The sequence below is a fragment of the Callospermophilus lateralis genome, chromosome 16 (assembly GCF_048772815.1).
Source record: "Callospermophilus lateralis isolate mCalLat2 chromosome 16, mCalLat2.hap1, whole genome shotgun sequence".
Classification (NCBI taxonomy): Eukaryota; Metazoa; Chordata; class Mammalia; order Rodentia; family Sciuridae; genus Callospermophilus; species Callospermophilus lateralis.
This window is the reverse complement of record NC_135320.1, coordinates 43,906,793-43,927,464: the sequence shown is the minus strand read 5'-3', so window position 1 is coordinate 43,927,464 and position 20,672 is coordinate 43,906,793. Positions and strand designations below refer to the sequence as shown.

The following is a 20,672-nucleotide window of genomic DNA, read 5'->3' as shown; positions in this document are numbered from 1 at the left end:
TTTTTGGGGGGAGAGGGGTTTCCATATGCTGTGTTATTGATACCACTTTATATTTTGATACAAGAACTGATCATTAAACTATATAATAACATTGTTTAAAGAAATTTCAAGTTTACAAATTTTAGAACTCCATTTATATACAAGGTAAAATTTTATTTCCTCTTTGAGTCGTACACATTTTATCCATCTCAATTCAGTATTTATGCTTAAAGAGACCCCACATCCTGTAGGACTTAATGCTTACTTTTGTAGTTCAATACTTTTGTCTCTTTCAGCTTTAAGTTTCTTTTCCTTGTTTTCAAATTTTACTTTTGCTTCTTTTACTTGCGTTTCAAGGTGACATAAAAGTTCTCCTTTATCATGCCATTTCTGATTAAGTGAACTAATATGAGAAGTAAATTAAAAAGTAAGTTAGGTATATGAAATTATGAAGCCACTTTTTTTTTCTGTGAGAAACACTGTATCATACCTGTAAGCTTTTCTAATTTCTTCAAGTTCTAATTCCTTTGTTTTCAACTGTTGTTTTAGTTTTTCCTTTCTTTCATTGTGTCTTTCCAATTTCTCAATTATACTATCCAGCTGTGCACATTTTTCATCAAGTTGTTCTTGAGCAGATTTTTCTACTTCTGTGATTTTTTCTTTTAATGCTCTGATTTGCTCATCTTTTTCTTGTACACTCTTTAAGAAAAAAAAAATTTGTACTTCATTTTACCAATCTTCAATTCAATGTTTCATATTCTGATAAGATATGGCTTATATTATCATTTAAAAGGCTATTTTAAACATGCTAATTTTTTTATGACTCCTAACATTTTACAACACTATTTCCAGTTTCTTTAAAGGCCATACAGAATTTTCTTTAAAATTCAAGTTAACAAACATCAGGTAGCACTTTTAAGAACAAAGGGGCAAATATTATAAAGGAAATACATGACATTTGTTTTATATTCTACAACAGTTGGGAATCATTGAGACAAATTATTTTGTGGATGGATGCTATGATCCACAGATTTTCAAACCCACCATTTGCTGTTTTTCAAAACTAAAATGTCAAACTTACATCTTTTAATTTTGTAATGGTTTCAGTTTGGTCTTCGATGATTTTGCACTTTATTCTTAATGCATCAATATCCCTTTCATTTCCCTTTCTTAGAGATTCATTCTCTCTAGTTAAACTTTCAATTTGAGCCTCTAATTTTCCACGATTCTGGGCTAGAGTGGATCCTTAAAAACAAACATCATCAGTTAGAAATGGTAACATGCCTTGGAAGCTTTTTATTTTATGAAAATCTTACTTAACAGTGTAGAATATATAGTAAATAAAAAGAAAAATTAAACAAAAACACAAAGCATACAATAATATAACATGAAGGGGAAAAGGGAAGTGAACAAAAAGCCTTCTAAACACTTATGCTATTTATAAACCTAAAATCATGAATAAAATTGAGGACAAGTTAACTGAGATGTGTACTACTTCATTCATGTCCTTGCATTCAAACAAGCCTAGTAATACTAAAAATTCCTAAAGGGAGTAGATAAATGGCCAATGGCTCTCTTAAGACCAATATCTAACTGTTCATAATTTTAAAGGTATCTATAAATACCATAAAACAGCATGTTATCTCTTGTCTTATAGTAACAGGAAAAGGAATGAGATTGAGGATTTACCTAAACCTAAAGTGGTCTTCTATCATACACTATTTTATATTTCCGCATGCCAATAGTATGATTGTTACAAACATCTGAATAAAAAAATTGCATACTATACAAATAATTTAAAATCATCATATAAGTAATTTTTAAATTATTTTATAATATTTATTTATATTTTTTAGTTGTGGTGGACACAACACCTTTATTTTATTTTTTTGTGGTGCTGAGGATTGAACCCAGGGCCCACACATGCTAGACAAGCGCTCTACCTCTGAGCCACAACCCCAGCCTACAGTAATTATTTTTAAAAGCACACATGGTTCAGAAAAATGACCAAATCATATTGGAAGAAAATAATAAAAAATATCAGAGCTAAAAGCATTTTGAAGTTTTCACCATGATAAATGATAAATACTTCAGGACAGATATTTTATTCTGATTTAAAAATTACAAAATGTACACAAGCATAAAAACATTATATGTTCACGATAAAATGCCACCCTTTTGCCTGGTATCTCAAGGTCGTTACAGCCTTTTCTCTCTAATACCCAGATATTGACTATTTTCCCTCTGAAAATTTGAGAATTTTACCCTGTTGTGCCAGCTCATGTCCCCATACTTTTCTTTCTGTCCTTAAACCATAAATAAGTGATTCCTTGGCTGCTAGCTCAGATATAAGCTGGACTTTTTCGTGCTTGAGAAGTTCTATTTGAATACTCTTCTGCTTGTCATCTTCAATCAAAATTTCAAGAGTGTTGATTTGATTCTGTGTACCCCCAAATTAAAAAAAAAGTGATTATTTTAAGTGCTTATTTTTTTTTTTTGCATTTTACAAAGAGTAAAAACATTATTTAAGCAAATACAACCAAATGTTGCCAAATTATATATAAGAAGTTTGTTTTATTAGCTAAAGATAAATATCAACCATGAAATAAAAAGTCAAACTTTAAGAGACTGCTTCTTTAACACTCTGAACTTAATTCTAAAATTATGGAGAAACTATACTTGTAATATTCAAAATTTCTTATGATGCATTTTAATCAATATTCTAAAAGTTATTTCCCCCAAACTGAGTTATCTTGGAACAGTTATGGTTAAGTATATCTAAAAAGTACCACCATCACTACCATTACCATATTAGTATCAGAAATGCAAGTGGTGTCTCCCAAACTTCAACTATTTGAACATTACCATTCTAATTTTTGTTGTATCACCTGTACAAATGAGGACCCATTAAGCATGTTTCTGAAAATTAATTCACTTATTTTACATATATATTTTAAGCTAAGCAATACAGTATATGAAATCATAAGTCTAATCTCCTTAGTCATACTTTTTTTCATACACATCACAATATATAATTGCTATCATTTAAAAGTTCATTTTAAGGCTAGGTGCAATGGCGCATGCCTAAAATCCCAGTGATTTGGAAGGCTAAGAAAGGAGGATTGCAAGTTCAAAGTCAGCCTCAGCAACTCAGCAAGACCTGGTCTCAAAATAAAAAATATAAAGGCAAGGGATGTGGGCTTAGTGGTTAAGGATACCTAGTGCCAAAAAAAAAAAAAAAAAAAGAAAGGTTCATTCTGTGCACTTTCTAAAATCATGACAGGGTTGAAAAAAATGATATAAAAAAAAATTGAAGGGAAGTATAATGTTATGAAGTCTTACCTGTAAATTTGCTGCTGTTTCCTGTTTTAATTTGGAAACTTCTGCGAGTTTTGTTTTTTGTTCCTTCACCATACAGGTCAGATCTTTAATTAAAGAGGAAGACTCATTTTCTTTCCGTTGAGCCCAAATAAGAGCATGTTTGCTCTTGGCTAACTCAGTTGCAACATTTTCAAAACCATCTTTAACCTATATTTCAAAATTGCATTTTATATAAATGGCAGTTCTCCAAATAATTAAAAAATATTTGCTTCTGTAAACAGCTTCCATGTTTCATTTTTAGAATCGGAGTTTTAGAAAAAGAATAAAATTCAAAGATAATTTGCTAATTGCCACATGATAAAACTAAGACCCAAGGAATTAGTGGATCTACAACCAGAATTCATTAATTTGAGGACTATTTACAGCCTGTTGTGTGCCAGTCATTGTTCTAGGCACTGGAACATATCAATGAATACAATGGACTAACATCCCTGCCTCTGTAAAGGTTACATTCTAGTGGGTAGGGACTAACAGTATAATAATAAGCTTGTTCAATGATATGTGCTTGGGTGAAAGCTAAAGGGATGTGAAATGTTGGAGAGGCATGTTCAATTTTAAATGGCATAATCATTGAGAAGGTAATACTGATCAATGACTTGGAAGGAGGTAAACAAGAGAACTATGCAAATATGTGTAGAAGGTGTTCTAGGCAGGAATGTGCCTGCAATGCTGGAGGAACAGCATGAAGGCTGATGTCACTGGAGTGGCATGGATGAAGGGAAAGATGGTAGGATATGAAATCAAAGAGTTAAATTATAAAGAAGTATGAACTACTCTGAATGAACTGGAGGTACAATAGAGGTCTTTGAGAAGAGGAATCATGATCTAACTTATATTTTAATAGAACATTGCAGCTGCTGTGATCAGCGTAAACAGAAAGTAGGGATACGGATAGAAGCAGAAAGATCAATTAAAAAGCCTTTAAAATGATACAGGTGAAAGATATGTGACTCACACTAGGTTGGCATTAACAGGTGGTAAGAAAAGACTATATGTCTTTTCTTTTCAACATAATGGTGACAGAATTTCTTAGTGGTGATGGGATATGGAGTGTCAAAGAGGAGTCAATCAATGATGATCTAATTTCTGACCTAAGCCCCTAGAAGGATGGAGATGTTATTAAAATAGAACAAGTGTTGAAGAAGGTTTGAGAAAAAGTCAGTAGAGATTTTAAATAGGTGGTTACACCTATGAGTTTGAAATGCAGGCCAAAGATCTAGTTTGGAGATACAAGAAATGATGCTGGAGGAGTTTACCAAGAGTCTGAGTGTGTCTAGAAAAGCAGGGCTAAGGATTGAAACTTGGGCATTTCTAATGAAATTTTGGAAACAATAGATAAATTAACAAAAGAGATTGAAAAGAGGAGAAATAACAGAAAGCCAAGAAACCCAAGAGATGTGGTGTGCTGGTAACCAAATGAAGAAAGAATCTGGAGAAGGGAGGAGAAATCAACTCTGCCAATATTGCTCTTAGGTCAAATCAAATGAGGACTAAATAGATGAATTTCAGTGTGGATATTGCTAATGGCTTTGACTACAGCAATGCCAGTACAGCAGTAGGTCTAAAACCCTTACAAAAGTAGGTGAGAAGGGAGAGAAGCAGAAAAATCAGCGTGAGCAAAAACATATATTTAAGAAGTTCTGTTATAAATCTAAGTACAGAAACACAGTGGTAGCCAAACGGGATCAAGAGAGTTTTCTTTAAGAAAAATCATAGAATGTGTATGTGCTGAAGGGAATAGTCTAACAGAGAAGGAAAAACTGCTGATGTGTGTGTGTGTGTGAGAGAGAAGGAAGATTTGCTGAAGCCATACTCTTCAGCAGGCAAGAGGAAATAGGATTTAGCATATAATTGGTGGGATTACCTTAGGAATGAGATTGTTCCTCTATAGCAGGGGTTGCCAAATTTTTCTGTAAAGGGCCAGATAGTGGCCACAGATAATATTAAACCAAATGAGCATGGCTCCTTTCCAATAAAACTTTATTAAGAAGAAGAAAAAAAAAAAGAGGCAGTGGGCCATATTCTGCCCGGGGGCTTTAGTTTTGTCAACCCCTGCTCTACAGTGGTAGAGGAAAATTCAGATTTTCCCATTCCTATTCCCAATCCCCTGCTATCTTTACTTCACTATTTATTATCTTAATAAGTTTTTCTAATCTCATTAAGTCTAGCTATTATTTATTTATGTGAGAAGGTTCTAAGAATTTATGTAATTTATTTAAGAGCCTAAAGCCAGCATGCACATAGAGCCAGGATTCTAAAATGTAGTCTTCTTATCAAACAATATTTTATTGATTGTTTTTTCAATAAAGAGCTAGATACCAATTGTTACCTCTTTAAATCTTCTGGCTTCAACAGTTAAAGCAATACGGAATTCATTTTCTAAATCCAAATATTGCTGGTTTAATATACCAACTTTATCATGGTATTCTTTAATTTCTTGTTCATGTTTTCTCTCTTCTTTGGCTATTTCTTTAGCTAAGGCATCCTGGAACTCAGCATCACTGAAAAACTCCCTTGTTTCAAGTTCTTTCCTGGAATGAAAAACAAATACAAATCAAGGGATGATGTTCCCTTAAAAAGAAATATTGTAAAGGTCCTTAAATAGATCTTAATGTTCTATATTATATAATGTTAAGATCAGATCCTCACTTTCAAAAACAGAAATTGGGTACAGGCAGGTACAGAAAAAATACATAAAGCTTATAAGTCTATTCAGTGAAGGGGATAACAGGAGTATGTCATATCTTTTTTAAAATATTTTTTAGTTGTAGATGGACACAATATCTTTATTTATTTATTTTTATGCGGTGCTGAGGATCGAACTCAGTGCCTCATGCATGCAAGGCAAGCTCTCTACCACTTAGCTACAACCCCAACCCGAGTATGTCAAATCTTAACTTCACTGAAATAGTTCCTTCATTCTATGGCTTCTGAAATTCTTTAGGTGTATTCGCATCCGTACTGTATCTTCTACTTTGGTTTTTCCTTTTTTAACTTGTTATTTTCAGTTATATATGACAGTAAAATGTATTTTGGCAAATCACACATACACAGAGTATAATTTATACTATTTAGGATCCTATTCTTGTGGTTGTACATGATGTGGAGTTACCCTGGTTGTCTACTCAAATACAAGGCTAGGAAAGTTATGTCCGATTAATTCTTTCCTTCCATATTCCCCTCCCCACTCCCTTCCCTCCATCTAATCCAATGGATTTCTATTTTTCCCTTCCCGACCCTACTCTTTTTTGGGTTAGCATCCACATACCAGAGAGAAAATTCGGCATTTGGATTTTAAATGCAGTTTGATTTGTACTAGATTAAAATAAAATGTCAGTTAGAAGTTTCAAAATATTTACAAATCTTTTGATTTGGGTTATTATTTTTTGGTACTGGGTATTGAATGCAAGGGAACTTGGCCACTGAGCCACAACCCCAGCCCTATTTTGTATTTTATTTAGAGACAGGTCTCATTGAGCTGGTTAGGGCCTTGCTAAGTTGCTTAGGCTGGCTTTGAACTTGTGGTCCTCCTGTCTCAGCCTCCCGAGCTGCTGGGATTACCTGTATGCACACTGTGCAGGGTAAGCAAGGGTCTCATTATATTGCACAGGCTGGTCTTGAATTCTTGGGCTCAAGTGATCGTCCCAAGTGCTGAGACTACAGGCATGCACCACTGTGCCTGGCTCTAGCACTATATTTTAAAATATAAGTTCATTCTGTAGAATTCTCAACTATTTTCTACATAAATCAAACCTTAACACAAAATCCACTGTTTTCAATTTTGGCTTTTAAAGACAAGAATGGAAAATTTAAAAACATCTGTAAAGAAAACTAAAGAATTCTAGCTTTTTGTGATAAGTCTCCCCCATTTTTTTTAACTGTCTCTCCCATACTCATGATGACAATTTTCCCTAGAGTATCAAAGTTTACTTAAAGCATTAAAAATTTATAAGTACAAAAGTAAAACAGGTTCTTGATTTGATTCCATTCAAATAAATCGACAAATGGGATGGAATCAAACTAAAAAGATTCTTCACAGCAAAAGAAAGATGAGAGAGTCTATAGAATGGGAGAAAATCTTTACCATATGCGCCTCAAATAGAGCATTAATCTTCAGGATACATAAAGAACTCAAAAAAACAAATAACTGGGCTAAGGATCTGAACAGTCACTTCACAGAAGAAATATAATTGATCAACAAATAAATGCAAATCAAAACTACTCTAAGATTTCATCTCACTCTAGTCAGAAAGGTAATTATCAAGAATACAAGTAATAATAAATGTTGGTGAGGTTGTGGGGGAAAAGGTACATCATACATTGCTGGTGGGACTGCAAATTGATGCAACCATTACGGAAAGTAGTATGGAGATTCCTCAGAAAACTTGGAATAAAACCACTATTTGACCCACCTGTCCCACTCCTCAGTTTATACCCAAAAGGACTTAAAAACAGCATACTACTATAATGCAGTAGTATGTTTATAGCAACTCAACTCACAATAGCTAAACTATGGAACCAACTTAGGTGCCCTTCAACAGATGAATGGATAAAGAAATTGTGGTATATATGTACAAGGGAATATTACTCAGCCTTAAAGAAGAATGAAATTATGGCATTTGCCAGTAAATGGATGGAACTGGAGAATATCATGCTAAGTGAAATAAGCTAATCCCAAAGAACCAAAAGCCAAATGTTTTCTCTGATATGCGGATGCTAATTCACAATAAGTGGGGAGAGGTAAGGAAGAATAGAGGTACTCTGGATTAGAGGGGAGTGAAGGGAATGGGAAGGATAGTGGAATGAACCAGACGTTATTACCCTATGTGCATATGGTTACACAACCGGTATAAATCTAAAGCATATACAACCAGAATGAGAGGTTATACTCCATTTATTTATGAGGTGTCAAAATGCATCCTACTGTCATGTATAACTAATTAGAACCGTGCCCCCTGACCCCCCCAAAAAACCCACCACCAACAAATAGGTTTTGGAATGACAAAATTCAACCGGTAGGACACTCAAGTAAGGACTAGAGGGAAATGTTCAAATTATTATGTGTTCTATATAGCAAGGATTGGGAAGCTACATCCCATGGACCAAATCTGGTCTGCTGCCCCTTTCTTTGTAAATAAACTCTTATTAGACTACAGCTACATTCATTTGTTTTATTATTGTCAATGGCTATTATGCAAAAAAGACAAAGTCAAGAATGTGAGGCAAAGTCTGTGGGGAGCCACTCTGAATGATTCTCGCCTTCCATCCTAGAGCGGAGAGGCTTTGACCAGTCACTACATCTTGTAGTGACCTGGACATTGCCTAGGCCTAGAAAGTGTGAGGGTATGTCTTCAGATGTAGGCGTGTCACCCATGGAGTTTAACTATACTCACCTATTCCTTTGTAATACTACCCCTTTGCCCTGTTGGGATAGAATGCCCCATGGCAACTCCATTTGTGTGTCCCTTTCTCTTGCTCTGCCTTTGGGTGTGGCCTTCCTAGATGTCAGTCAACCGGCTGACAGCAGACATCATGAAGCTAAACTCAACCCCCTGAAACCTGATCCTTTGCCTCGGCTGAATGGCTTCCCCTCAATAAAAGGGTTCATCATGTGCTCGCTCACTCTCTCTCTTTCCATGAACACCTAAGGTCTAAGGAGCCATCTCAGGACCCAAAGAAAAGGTATTTGTTTCTGTGTGGTTATTTCATGCAGCCCAGTTCCCCTGGAGTGACCCTGAGTGTTTTAGTCAAGAGGAACATGACAATTGGCACCCAACAGGGACTTGTGGGGAGCCACTAAAGTCTGAATTATTTCCTCCTTTTTTTGGTACCAGGGATTGAACCAAGGGACATTTAACAACTGAGCCACATCCCCAACCCTTTTTACTTATTTTGTTTTTGAGTCAAGGCCTTGGTATGTTGCTGAGGCTGGCTTTGAACTTATAGTCCTACTGACTCAGCCTCCCTAGCTGCTGGGATTAGAGGCATACATACATTGAATTATTTTCTATGAGGCCCTTCACAGAAAAAGTTCACAGACCCTTGTGTCAGAGAAATAAATACTGATTAATTTAACAAGAAGTTACATGGAAGTCAATTAAATGGCTTTCTTTATATATGTGAACTTTTGTTTAGTTTGGAGAAATATAAAACAAGCTTTACTGTTACAAAGCCTTTCCTCAAATGCAGACTGTAAAATCACCAATTTGTATTTTAGCTACCAATTCTTGCTAGAGGATTTTTTTTTTTTTTTTTTTTGGTGGGGAGACATGGGGCGCCGGGGACGGGGTGGAGGGTGTTGACTCTCAGTCCCAACCTTGCATGGAGGCACACACCTGGGAAGGCGGCCCACCCCTATGCCCTGGGATGGGGGCTCCTCTGCCTGGGCTGAGGGGCTGCTGCCTGTTTTCAGCCTCCAGGGCCTGAGCTGGGCACCCAACCTCAGTCTACAGCAGATCAGAGGACTGGATAGAGGGGGCGGGAGCGAGGACAACTCAGAGCTGCAGAGTGGGGGCCAGGGAGGCTGGCCAGGCAGGGCAGCTGGGCTGCAGCCCATGGAGGTTGGAGAGGAGACGGTGGCCGATGGCAAAGAACATGTGGGGGCAGGGAGGCAGCAGTGGGGGCAAAGAGACATGGAAAGATGGGGATGGAGTACAGCAGTATTATGCTCCTGAGAGGCTAATTGCTATTTCTCTTATAGTGAATAGATGTAGTAATTACAAATTTGAAGACTTTATTTTCATATTTATTTTGCGTGTATACAATATATGGATAATATATGTGTATGTATATAACATTTATATACGCATGCCTTTGCATACACATATATACATCTAAGTGTGTATACATATTTGCTTATATATATATATACATAAATAATTACATGGGAATGTTACAATTTTTGAATGAAAATAAAAGTATCAGTTACTTGGGCTTATTTTTTATTGCCTTAGGGTCAGACCATCTTCAGTAAAAAATTGTCAGAATACGTTGGATGAGTAGGCCCCCATTGTACCTTATAATATTAAAAAAAAAAATGTTGGCAAATGTGTGTAGCTCATTTGTTCATACAGCTAGGTAACTATTTTACCCATAAATTATTATTATTTTTTTCTCTGAATGCATTTAGGACTGACTAGAAAATATATCAAAATGAATTAATTCACCTTGTTATCTCTTCTGGGTAGATACTGCAATAAGGCATCAAAGACTGGATTGCTATGGATATTTAAAGATGTATAAACATTTTCTGAAGGATGCACAAAGTATCCTTTATTGGGCATGCTGGTACCAAAATATTTCACAATTTGGAGTATTTTCAGACTTTACTAGTTTAGAATTCCTAATCTAAAAATATGAAATCCAAAATGATCTAAATCCCTTTTGGATTTTAGAATTTTGCATTAAGAACACTCATCCTATATAATATAGCACTTACATTTTTAATTTTATAAATGCATATTTCTTTGTGTTTTAAGTCTGATTCTGCAACCTGTACACTCAGAAAAATGAGAAATTATACCCCATCTGATTCAAATGTATGATATGTCAAGATCATTGTATTGTCATGTGTAACTAATTAAAACAAATAAATAAAATAAAATAAAATAAAAAAAGATAATGCTTAAAAAGAAATAGCACTTCCAAGCACTATGATTTTATCATAAATGAGGGAGTGGAAAGAGGAGTGGGGTAAAAGAAGTCCACAAAAACTGAAAGAGACAATGGGCTCTAAAACAATCTGTCAGAACACAGATACTTGCTTCTGTGGCAGCAGCAGGTTTAAGTCAAGGGAATTAGGCATATGAATGATTCACTGTTGCATAAGATCCTGTCATTTGCATTTTACCTTTGCTCATTATTTTTATTAGGCAAAGGCACTGAAAATCATGTGATTTATGCAAAGAAATTTTTCAGGAAAAATTATAAAATCTGCACATAATATTTTAGAGACCAGTAAATGACAAAGACAAAAAATATGTAAATATAACAAATTTTAATTTTGGCATATTTTGGAATTAAAAATTTTAGAAATAATAAAAAAGTGAATATAAGAACTGAAACATAGAATTGGATTACTTTAATAACTGACTTCCTTTAAATTAACATTATATGAAATGTGCTTTAAAAGTGATCACATTTCATATTAATTATCAGCTCACTTTTCCTCCAAATTAATTACTCTTCATTATACTTCCATAAGTTGTTCTTTATGCTATGGGTAGGATAAGCCAGTAAATACTTCTTATTGGGCATCTTTCTGTGCCTATTGGATATGTCCATCTCTAGAATCATCATGATTTCAAAGCTAGGCTTCCTCTAGGAAGAGCCTATATAAAAATTACTGCCTCTATAAAATTGCACTACTGTGAAAGTAATGATAGGTAGAATAAAGGAAAAGATGGCTAGACAATGAGATGTGCAGACATTGAATACAGAAGTAAAAATTGAGTGGCCAGGAGACAGTCAAATAGATGGATATGATATAATATGGTATTCTAAGATTAAAAATAGAATCAAATTAATTAGGGGAAAATATGCATCCTTCACCAGTCTACAACTTCCTTATCTATAAAATGATCCATTGTGTTGTTTTTCTTTAATAGTATGTAGTTGTTATGCATTTGAAAATATATTCTCAATTATCTCATTTAATTTACATATCCATTTAAGTGACATTCCTTATCTTTTAACTTCTATTTAAATATTTGTTTCATACTCCTGCACTTTTTTCTTTCTTGGATTCCAAAACATAGATGTGTGCCAATACTTTTGATGGCAAGGGCTGGTCTGAATTGCAAGCATCTTACCAATATGGGATATAGTATATGTGTGTGTGTGTGTGTGTGTGTGTGTGTGTGTGTATACACCATATTTATACCCATACATATTACTCATAACATAACTTTAAGTACAGAGAATGCCACCTCTGTGGCCATCAGGCCAGATCCCAAAAAGTCTAGTAAATGATATATTACCATACATTGCCAGATATACACAGTTTTACAGAGGGTAACAAAACTCATCTATGTATGCTTGAGTTTTTGTCTATGTAGTCTTGATATAAACTTATTTATACTAGAGAACCTGGTGTCTTTCTAGAGGACTGATTTTAATGGATACATAAACATGGTATTTTCCATGAGCTGATATTGCCAGATTAACCAATGATCTATCACTGCCTCTAAATACGGAGGGTGGCAGGGGGTGTGGGGGTAGCTTTCTTTTTTTATTTATTTTAATTTTTTTTTAAAGAGAGAGTGAGAGGGGGGGGAGAGAGAGAGAGAGAGAGAGAGAGAGAGAGAGAATTTTTTAATATTTATTTTTTAGTTATCGGCGGACACAATATCTTTGTTTGTACGTGGTGCTAAGAATCAAATCCGGGCCGCACGCATGCCAGGCGAGCACGCTACCACTTGAGCCACATCCCCAGCCCTCTTTTTTTATTTTTAAGTGTCAATATTTTTCTGATACATTTTTCATTTACCTGTGTTCTTGTTCTTTCAATGCCAGAAGTTCATGAAGTTGTTGGACTTGTTCCTTTTCTTGATGAAGGGAAGTTCGAAGTAAGTTTATTTCTCTATCAGCAGCTGCAGCCTTGATTTCCACCTCTTGGAGAAGCCTTATCTGAGAAAAGTGCACACAATTACAGTACCTAGGTAACAATCTCCCATGCTTCTATTTTAATGCCAATTCCCATAAGAAAAGTGCCTTTTAAATGATTAGGCCTAGTGACTAAGTTTATTTTCAAAGTTTATTAATTAACAAGTCACACAAAGTATATTCTTACAATCATCAAATATATTGGCATTAACTACAGCTTATTTGCATCACAAATTTTGATGGAATTTTTTTTCAGAAACCATGAAAATGAAATTCCTTCAAGTCCCCCACCCCCCAACTTTTAAATATTAGTTCTTCAAAATACAAGCCTAATTAATTACCTGCAGTATTTCCTCTTCTTGTAATTGCTTTGTATAAGTAAGTTAGCCTTAATTAGACATAATTCAAAAGTCTATATGACTACTATATTTAAATTGATAATTCATTTTTTTTGGCAAACTACCTAATATCTTTTAGGTTTACCATATAGTATAATTTATTATAGATTAGAAGTTATGAATTGATCCACATCACTGATACATTAAAAAAGAGAAATACCTGTGCCGCCTGCTGCTGCCCTTTTTGTCTCTCCATTTTTTCTAATGCTTTTTCCAGGGTTCTTAAGTGTCTAATGTGATCCTCCTGCTGATCTCTTGTTTTTATTAATTCAATAGTTAGTTTTTTAATTTCATTTTGAAGTTTGTGAACCATAATTTCGAGTTGTGCTTTGGCATTTCTCTCTCTAAAAATAATATCCTTTAGCCTAAGCAGAAATTATGAGCAGCAGTTAATTACATTATACATAGAAAATGAGGAAAACTGTAGTCAATATTAAAGACTACAGTAGAAAGACTTGAAGTATGTTTCGAAATGTAATTACAGTTTAAAAAAAAAATGGCTGAAATACAGTATATGTCTTTCCCCTATCCCTAACACTAATACTGTGCCCAAAGAGAAAATGCTCTATATAAATTAGTGAAACTTTATCTTAAATAAACTTTTCTACTACACAGCAAAACTTTACTGAATACCTAATGTGTTTCATGCATTCAGGCTAGCTGTGGACTTTTAAAAAAGCATGCAAGAAGAGTTATATAGTCTGTGCCTTCAAAGGAACTCAGTATCTCACAGAAAAAAAAAAAAAAGATATATTTATAAAGCTGTGTGGCATCAAGTGATAAATGAACAGCTACCTGAAAATTAACTTTGACTTTTCTGTATCCTCCCCAGATACCACATATTGATCCTTTCTTTGTATCAGTTAGAACCCATTGGTTATAGTTAAGAACTCCTAACTAGTAAAATAAAATGGAAGAATTTATTGACCCACATAGCTAAACTTAGAGAAAGAGTAGCACAGAACTATTCTGAGGGACCACTGAAACCAAGAACATGAATTCCATTGGAACTCTTTATATGTGATTTCCTAGAGGCTGTCTTCAGTTGTTCCAACTGTTAGGTGTCTTTATGTTTGGGGGAAGCGGGAAGGGGGTATGGAGGGAAGTACTACAAACATTCCTGGGCTCCCATTCCAATATATCTGAGAACCAAATGGAAAGATTATCTTCTTCTAGCTCAACTCCAAAGAGTCACAGGGAAGATTCTGATTAGTTCAATGTAGTTCATACGTGCACCCAGGAATATCACTGTGGCCATGGGCCATATTATGGTTAACCAGCCTGGGCCAGATACTTACCCTCGCCTCAACCCTTATCCACATTCTATGGGAAGATATTTCATGATGGAATAAAAGTCTAATATTTGGAAAAGACAGCTTCATGAAATTACCGAGCTAGGCTGCTACCCCACTATCTATTGTGTTTCTAGGCTGTATTTAAAGAAATATATCCATCAATTTCTTTACTAGAGTCATTTCTCCAATTTTGTTCTTATCTCTCTTCTTTTATTTCAAAAGAGTAGAGTAGTCTCCAAATTGGTCTTCCTTGTTTACTCTCTCAACTCCAGTTTGATGTTATATGAGAGAATGCCAAAATTTATTATTCTGTGGACTACAGGATGGGGCCACAGAAGCTATAGACAAGGAGATCTGAAGCAATTATCTAAGTGAGAGATAAAACATAAATTAAGGCAACAGTTTTAGGATATAGAGGAGAAAGTTCAGTATGTTTTAAGAAATGAAGAACATATCAACACCAACTAGATGTGGGATATGAGAAAGAGAAAGGAAATAAAACAATTATTCCTAGATTTCTACTTTTGGTGGCTGTCCAGATACGGATGGAAAACCATTTATTAGGGCTAAGAATACAAACTAAGGAAGCAGGATGAGTCTGTCTGAGGATAGGCTAATCTTAAGAAATACAGGCAAGGCAATTTTAGAAGGCATTTAGATAAGCAAATTTGTTCACCAAGGAGATCGGAACAATAAAAATATCCTACTAGATAAGATTCTCTCTCTCTTCCTCTCTCTCTCTTTCTTTTTTGGTGGTGCTAGGGACTGAACCTAGGGGTGTTCTACAAGTGAGCTACATCTCCAGCCTTTAAAACTTTATTATCATTATTATTATTATTATTATTATTATTATTCAGATAGTCTTGCTAAGTTGCTGTGGCTGGCCTGGAACTTGGAATCCTTCTGCCTAAGCCTCTTGAGCAGCTGGGATTACAGGGCAAGCTACCACTATACCCAACAAGATTCATTTTTTAAGATAACAAATACTCCATAGTATTGCACTTAGATGCCAGACCCTGTATTAGGTCCTAGGGATACAGAATCTCTAACAAAGCATATATGGGAATATCAAGATTGGTCAGGGATCTAACTTCAAAAGGACAGACAGACAAACAAACATGAGTTTAGATAAAATTGGAATCAGAAAAAAATTGATTTTTCAAGAATAATGAACATATAATATGGGAATAATGGTCAAAATCGACAGGTTATGTAAGAATAAAGATGAAATATACCCAAATCCTTCCAAATTAAATGCAATCTGGTAAGAAGCCTCAACCCAACTTCCTCTAATATTCCACTAAGTAATACCCACAATATGAAATGAAATAGAAATTCCTTCATATATAGCTAAAAGCAAAGATAGCCTATTATCAAAATCTGTAATGAATTTCAATTATAAGCCAAAAAGAATTAAACTGAAATAAAAACTTCTCCTAGAACAAGCTTTGCTTCATTTTGAAGAAAGATGAATCCTCTTTTCCACTGTCATGTCCATGACTCAGTTACAGAGTCTCTAATAAAGTTGTTGCTGATAATGTTGGTTATTCATATACCTACTTCAAGCAAGAGTGCTGTTTTTCTAATGTAGTTAAAAAAAAAAAAAAGAGTAGTAGTGGTGGGGAGGTGGAAGGACTAGTAATAGCACAATGTATCACAGCTTGCTTAATTATAGAGTTTCTCATAATGTACATGTCAGGTTTTATAATTTTTCTTACACAACACAGAAGTGGGCAGGAGGGTAGAAATTACCACATAGTATCATAAAACTTTAACAGTTACATATTTAACAGAAACTGGAAATTGGGCTTGGAGTTGTGTACATCAACTTATTATTCAAATGAGAGCTTATACTTTACAGTAAGGAAATGCAACCAAGAGCAACTTCTAAACCCAATTTGTGGCATAACCGAGTCTAGAAAACTAGCATTCCTTTAAGGGTAAGAAGACATAAAAATCAACAGGAAGTCTGTAGAAGTATTTTATAACTATTTGAAGAAAGGTATAACTTTAGAAATAATTACAGAAAACCAGGGAAAAACTGTATTTAGAAAACTGGTATTTTCATAGATTGCATGGAATAAGACTGACTTGTATTAAATGCAATCATAAGATAAAAAATGCATCATAAGATAAAATGGGAGCTAGAAGGAAGGAGTAGAAAAAATAAAAACGGAATAAAAAAACTTGGGCTATCAGGTACCAAGGCCAACTGTAGAAGACAAACATGTAACAATATTTCAAAGAGTACCGAGGAAACAGATAAAAATTCGTAGACCCTGTCTTTACACAATCTGGGATTTTTACAGAAAAATTTTGCCAATTCCTGCTCTAGTCTCTTGTTGTTTACTTATAATACATATCTACACATATATCTGACACTTCCCAGCCAGTTTAAGGGCTCAAATAAATGTACCTGGAATTCCTAAACTATATAACAAGTTAACAAAGCATTAAATCTTCTAATCAAAAGAAAACTAGATACCTTGTTTAAAAAAAACATTTGTTTTTAATCATATTGTAGTTAACTTAAATTTAGGTATTCCAGCTCCAAGTTTAATATTCTTTATGCTACAAGGTATCCTTTAGGTTTTTTATATTTGGCCTTACCTGTCAGTGGTAAGTAGAGCCAGGCTATGAACATCTTTCTTTTCACTAGCTTGTTTATGCAGTTCATCAATATACTCCATAAGCTTCTTTTCAGCTTGTTCAGCTTTCCATCTCATCTCTCTCTCTTGGTCTAGCTGTTCAACAAGGGACTAAAAGGAACAACCACATTAGGAGAACTTAGAAATGTAACCTAACTTCTTACCATCTCAATTTTTCATTTTACTTCACTTTGAAGGGCTATTAAACAAATTAATAGAAGTAAAGCATACCAAACAGTGCAGAACTGTGTTTGGCACATAATATCATTCAAAAAATAAATTGTAGCCGCTATTATTATTGTCATAACATAATTATATTTTTTCCTCAGTATTAAAGTTTCCAGTGTTGAGAATTAGGAGAGAAAAGCAGTAGCATAAAAAGTATGAAGGTAAATATATCATGGAAAAACAGTACTACGTACAACCAAAAGAACAACCAGTACTTCAACAAGTACAATACTGGCAAGTTAATGAAAAATATAAAGTAACAAATCAACATGTGCTAAAAATTCTCAACAAGAGTACTGTTCAAGCAAACATTGAATACTTTTGAAAATTTTTGAAACCCCTTAATCTGTGCACAAAATTGGGTTTCAGGTTAGTTCATGAAAACCTGGAAATCATATAATAACATTTTGGGTGTAAAAGTCGTTTTTTTTAGAAGAGCTACAGATTTCTTTATTTAAAGGGTCTGACATTTAAAAAAGCTAAGAACCACTACTTTAAGAAATAAGAATTGGAAAATTTAGAATGGTTTCTACGTCTATAAGTATATAACAAATGATTTCACTTAAATCTGACTTAAATAAATGTGTAATTTCTGGGGACTGGGGTTGTGGCTCAGTGGTAAAGCATTTGCTTTCATTTTTTCTTAACTCCTAAATCGTACCCGGTACGTGTTGTCTTCTACGATGCTATTTTCTACTTTAATGATTTCATTCTTCTGTTCTTCTAATTCTTGTAAAAAATTACAGTTCGCTAAAGATGATCTTACGTATAAATCTTTAAAGTAAGGTTGTTTTATTTTACGATTACAACTGTAAAAAATAAAATGCAGGAAATAATACCAAGAAAAGTATACTGTTTATAATATTCTCTAATATTAACATTTTTAGTCACATATGCAAACAGTTTTTATAAAAGGATATTAAATAATAGTCACTTACACTACTTCCTAAATTTTATGAGTGTGCTTTGTTGATTGAAAGCCTCAGTATAATAAGAAAGGCAGTTCAGTGTTCAACACATTCAGGATAGGTAAAATTCTTGAATACATCAGAAGAATTTTAAAAAGTATTATTAGTACTTAGGACTAAGGTAACACCCAAGAACTGGAAAAATGACAGATAAAATTATCTTTTGAAAATTGAAAGTCTAAAGTGGACATGTAACAAAGCAGAGCAAACAGATTACACCATTAGCAAGAGATTGAAGAAATTGCAGGGTATGTCCATTCTGATTATAAGTGAACTAAGTGACTGAGCATACATGGAAACACATATAGTTAACTGGACAGCTATGAAAGAATTAAAACAAAAAATTCATTTTTTATAAAGGAGAATTAAAGAGGTAAAAAGTTGATTTTACCTATGCCAGAGTAGGCATTTCTGTTCAGAAATCACTCATGGTGATTCCAATTGTGAAAGTACAAACATCAGATTCCCTGATCCTAATGGCATTCAACATAACCATCATATTTACCTTTCATCCTCAACTCAGTAGTTACCATCTATTTAGGACTTGACTTCCCATCTAGACTTGCTTATAGAGACAGAAAAGGCTAGTCATCTACAACTCAAGTTTTATTGGTTTTATTTCCTACTACAAATGAATGCAGTAGAATTTTGGTTTTATATGTTGATTTCTTAACTTTGGCATTGACAGAGAAAGCAATCCTTTACATAAATATACAGTTGTTCATTGGTTTCTACAGGCAATTTGCTTCAGGACCCTCCTCAAATACCAAAACCTACAGATGCTCAAGGCCCTTACACGGAATGGTGTGATAACAGATTACATAAAATACTTAATATATGTAAGTGCTGTGTAATAATTTGTTTAGGGAATAATAACAAGAAAAAACAGTCTATTAATGTTATATAGAATAACTGCTGTAGTATTACTAATAATACATGCCATTAACAATATTAACTTTTTTTAGAAAATATTTTTGATTAATGTTGGCTGAATCCATGGATAAAGAACCTGCAGAATGAGAGAGAGGTGACTGTACTGACCTAGTCAGAGCGCATAGGACTGAAAAGTTAAACCTTTGATGTTAAACATAATAAATAATTATCAGCATAAGGTAGTTTTAAGGAAGGAGACAGCCATGTTAACTTTTAGGTGCCTTACTTGAAATTCTAAAAATAAATAAGTACCTTACAAAAATGTTGTTTCTATTGTGATGCTTAATAGTTTGAATACTTCTGGCATAATACGGGATTTTTGATCTTCGAGGAATTTTTCTGTTGCATTCTTTTCTGTTTCCATAATCACTTTCAGAAGTTACATCCGTGTCTCTTTTTGGTCTCAGGTCTTTTTCAGGAACATTATCTATTAAGGTACTAGAAGCCTAGAAAGAAAAGGAAAAAAAAAAGTATACTAAAAGTTCAATTCAGTATAAAAATTTAAAATTTTGCTAAGTATTAAGGCTTTCTATAAGATTTCTATTATCTTTCTAATAAACTAGATATCCTGAAAATTAATGACAGGGAATTCAGCTTCTAGTACAGATAAGCTTCTACCAGGTTAAATCTTCTGCAAATAACAATAAAAACTTTCAGGAAATATGAATAGAAAACAAAAACAAAGAAATCAAACTCATCCAATGCAAAGCCTTTTTAACAAATGGTGCTGGCATCACTGAATATTCATAGGGAAAAGAGTGAACTTCAACCCCTACCATATATATAGACCTAACCACCAAAGGTAAAACCATAAAACTTTTAGAGAATAACACAGAAGAATATGTTTGTTACTTAGGGATACATAAAAAATTTTGAAATCACAAAAAAAACAATAACCATAACATGAGATCAGATTATCAAAACGAAAACTGTTGCTTATCAAAAGGCCATTAAGAAAATTAATATGTAAAGCACAGACTGGGGAAAAAAAATGTTCACCGAAGATACACTTGACAAAATACTGTTATCCAGGAAAAATAATGAATTCCCACAACATGGTAATACATAAATAACCCAATAAAAACATGAACAAAAATTTTGAAGATACCTCACAAAAGAAAATACATAAGCACATGATCACAATAAACACATATAAGAAGTGTTCATCATTAATCATTAATGAAATGTAAATTAAAATAAAAATGAATGCCAGGAATATACCCAGTAGGATGGCTAAAA

At 33.9% G+C, this 20,672-nt stretch overlaps 1 protein-coding gene across 6 annotated transcripts in view; it reads right to left on the bottom strand.

Moving 5' to 3' along the window:
• Positions 1–20,672, bottom strand: part of Lrrcc1 (leucine rich repeat and coiled-coil centrosomal protein 1) — a 35,332-nt gene that overhangs the window by 3,172 nt on the left and 11,488 nt on the right. For 5 of the 6 annotated variants that reach the window (XM_076836069.1, XM_076836066.1, XM_076836067.1 and 2 more), the window contains 11 exons: positions 19,686–19,879; positions 18,194–18,341; positions 17,267–17,415; positions 13,522–13,726; positions 12,848–12,987; positions 5,690–5,891; positions 3,322–3,507; positions 2,245–2,419; positions 1,061–1,224; positions 470–678; positions 245–382 (listed from right to left, as the gene is read on the bottom strand). In XM_076836069.1, the coding sequence (XP_076692184.1) occupies positions 245–382; positions 470–678; positions 1,061–1,224; positions 2,245–2,419; positions 3,322–3,507; positions 5,690–5,891; positions 12,848–12,987; positions 13,522–13,726; positions 17,267–17,415; positions 18,194–18,341; positions 19,686–19,879 (1,910 nt within the window). The remainder of the gene's footprint in view (positions 1–244; positions 383–469; positions 679–1,060; positions 1,225–2,244; positions 2,420–3,321; positions 3,508–5,689; positions 5,892–12,847; positions 12,988–13,521; positions 13,727–17,266; positions 17,416–18,193; positions 18,342–19,685; positions 19,880–20,672) is intronic. The other variant, XM_076836068.1, reaches the window with a different exon arrangement.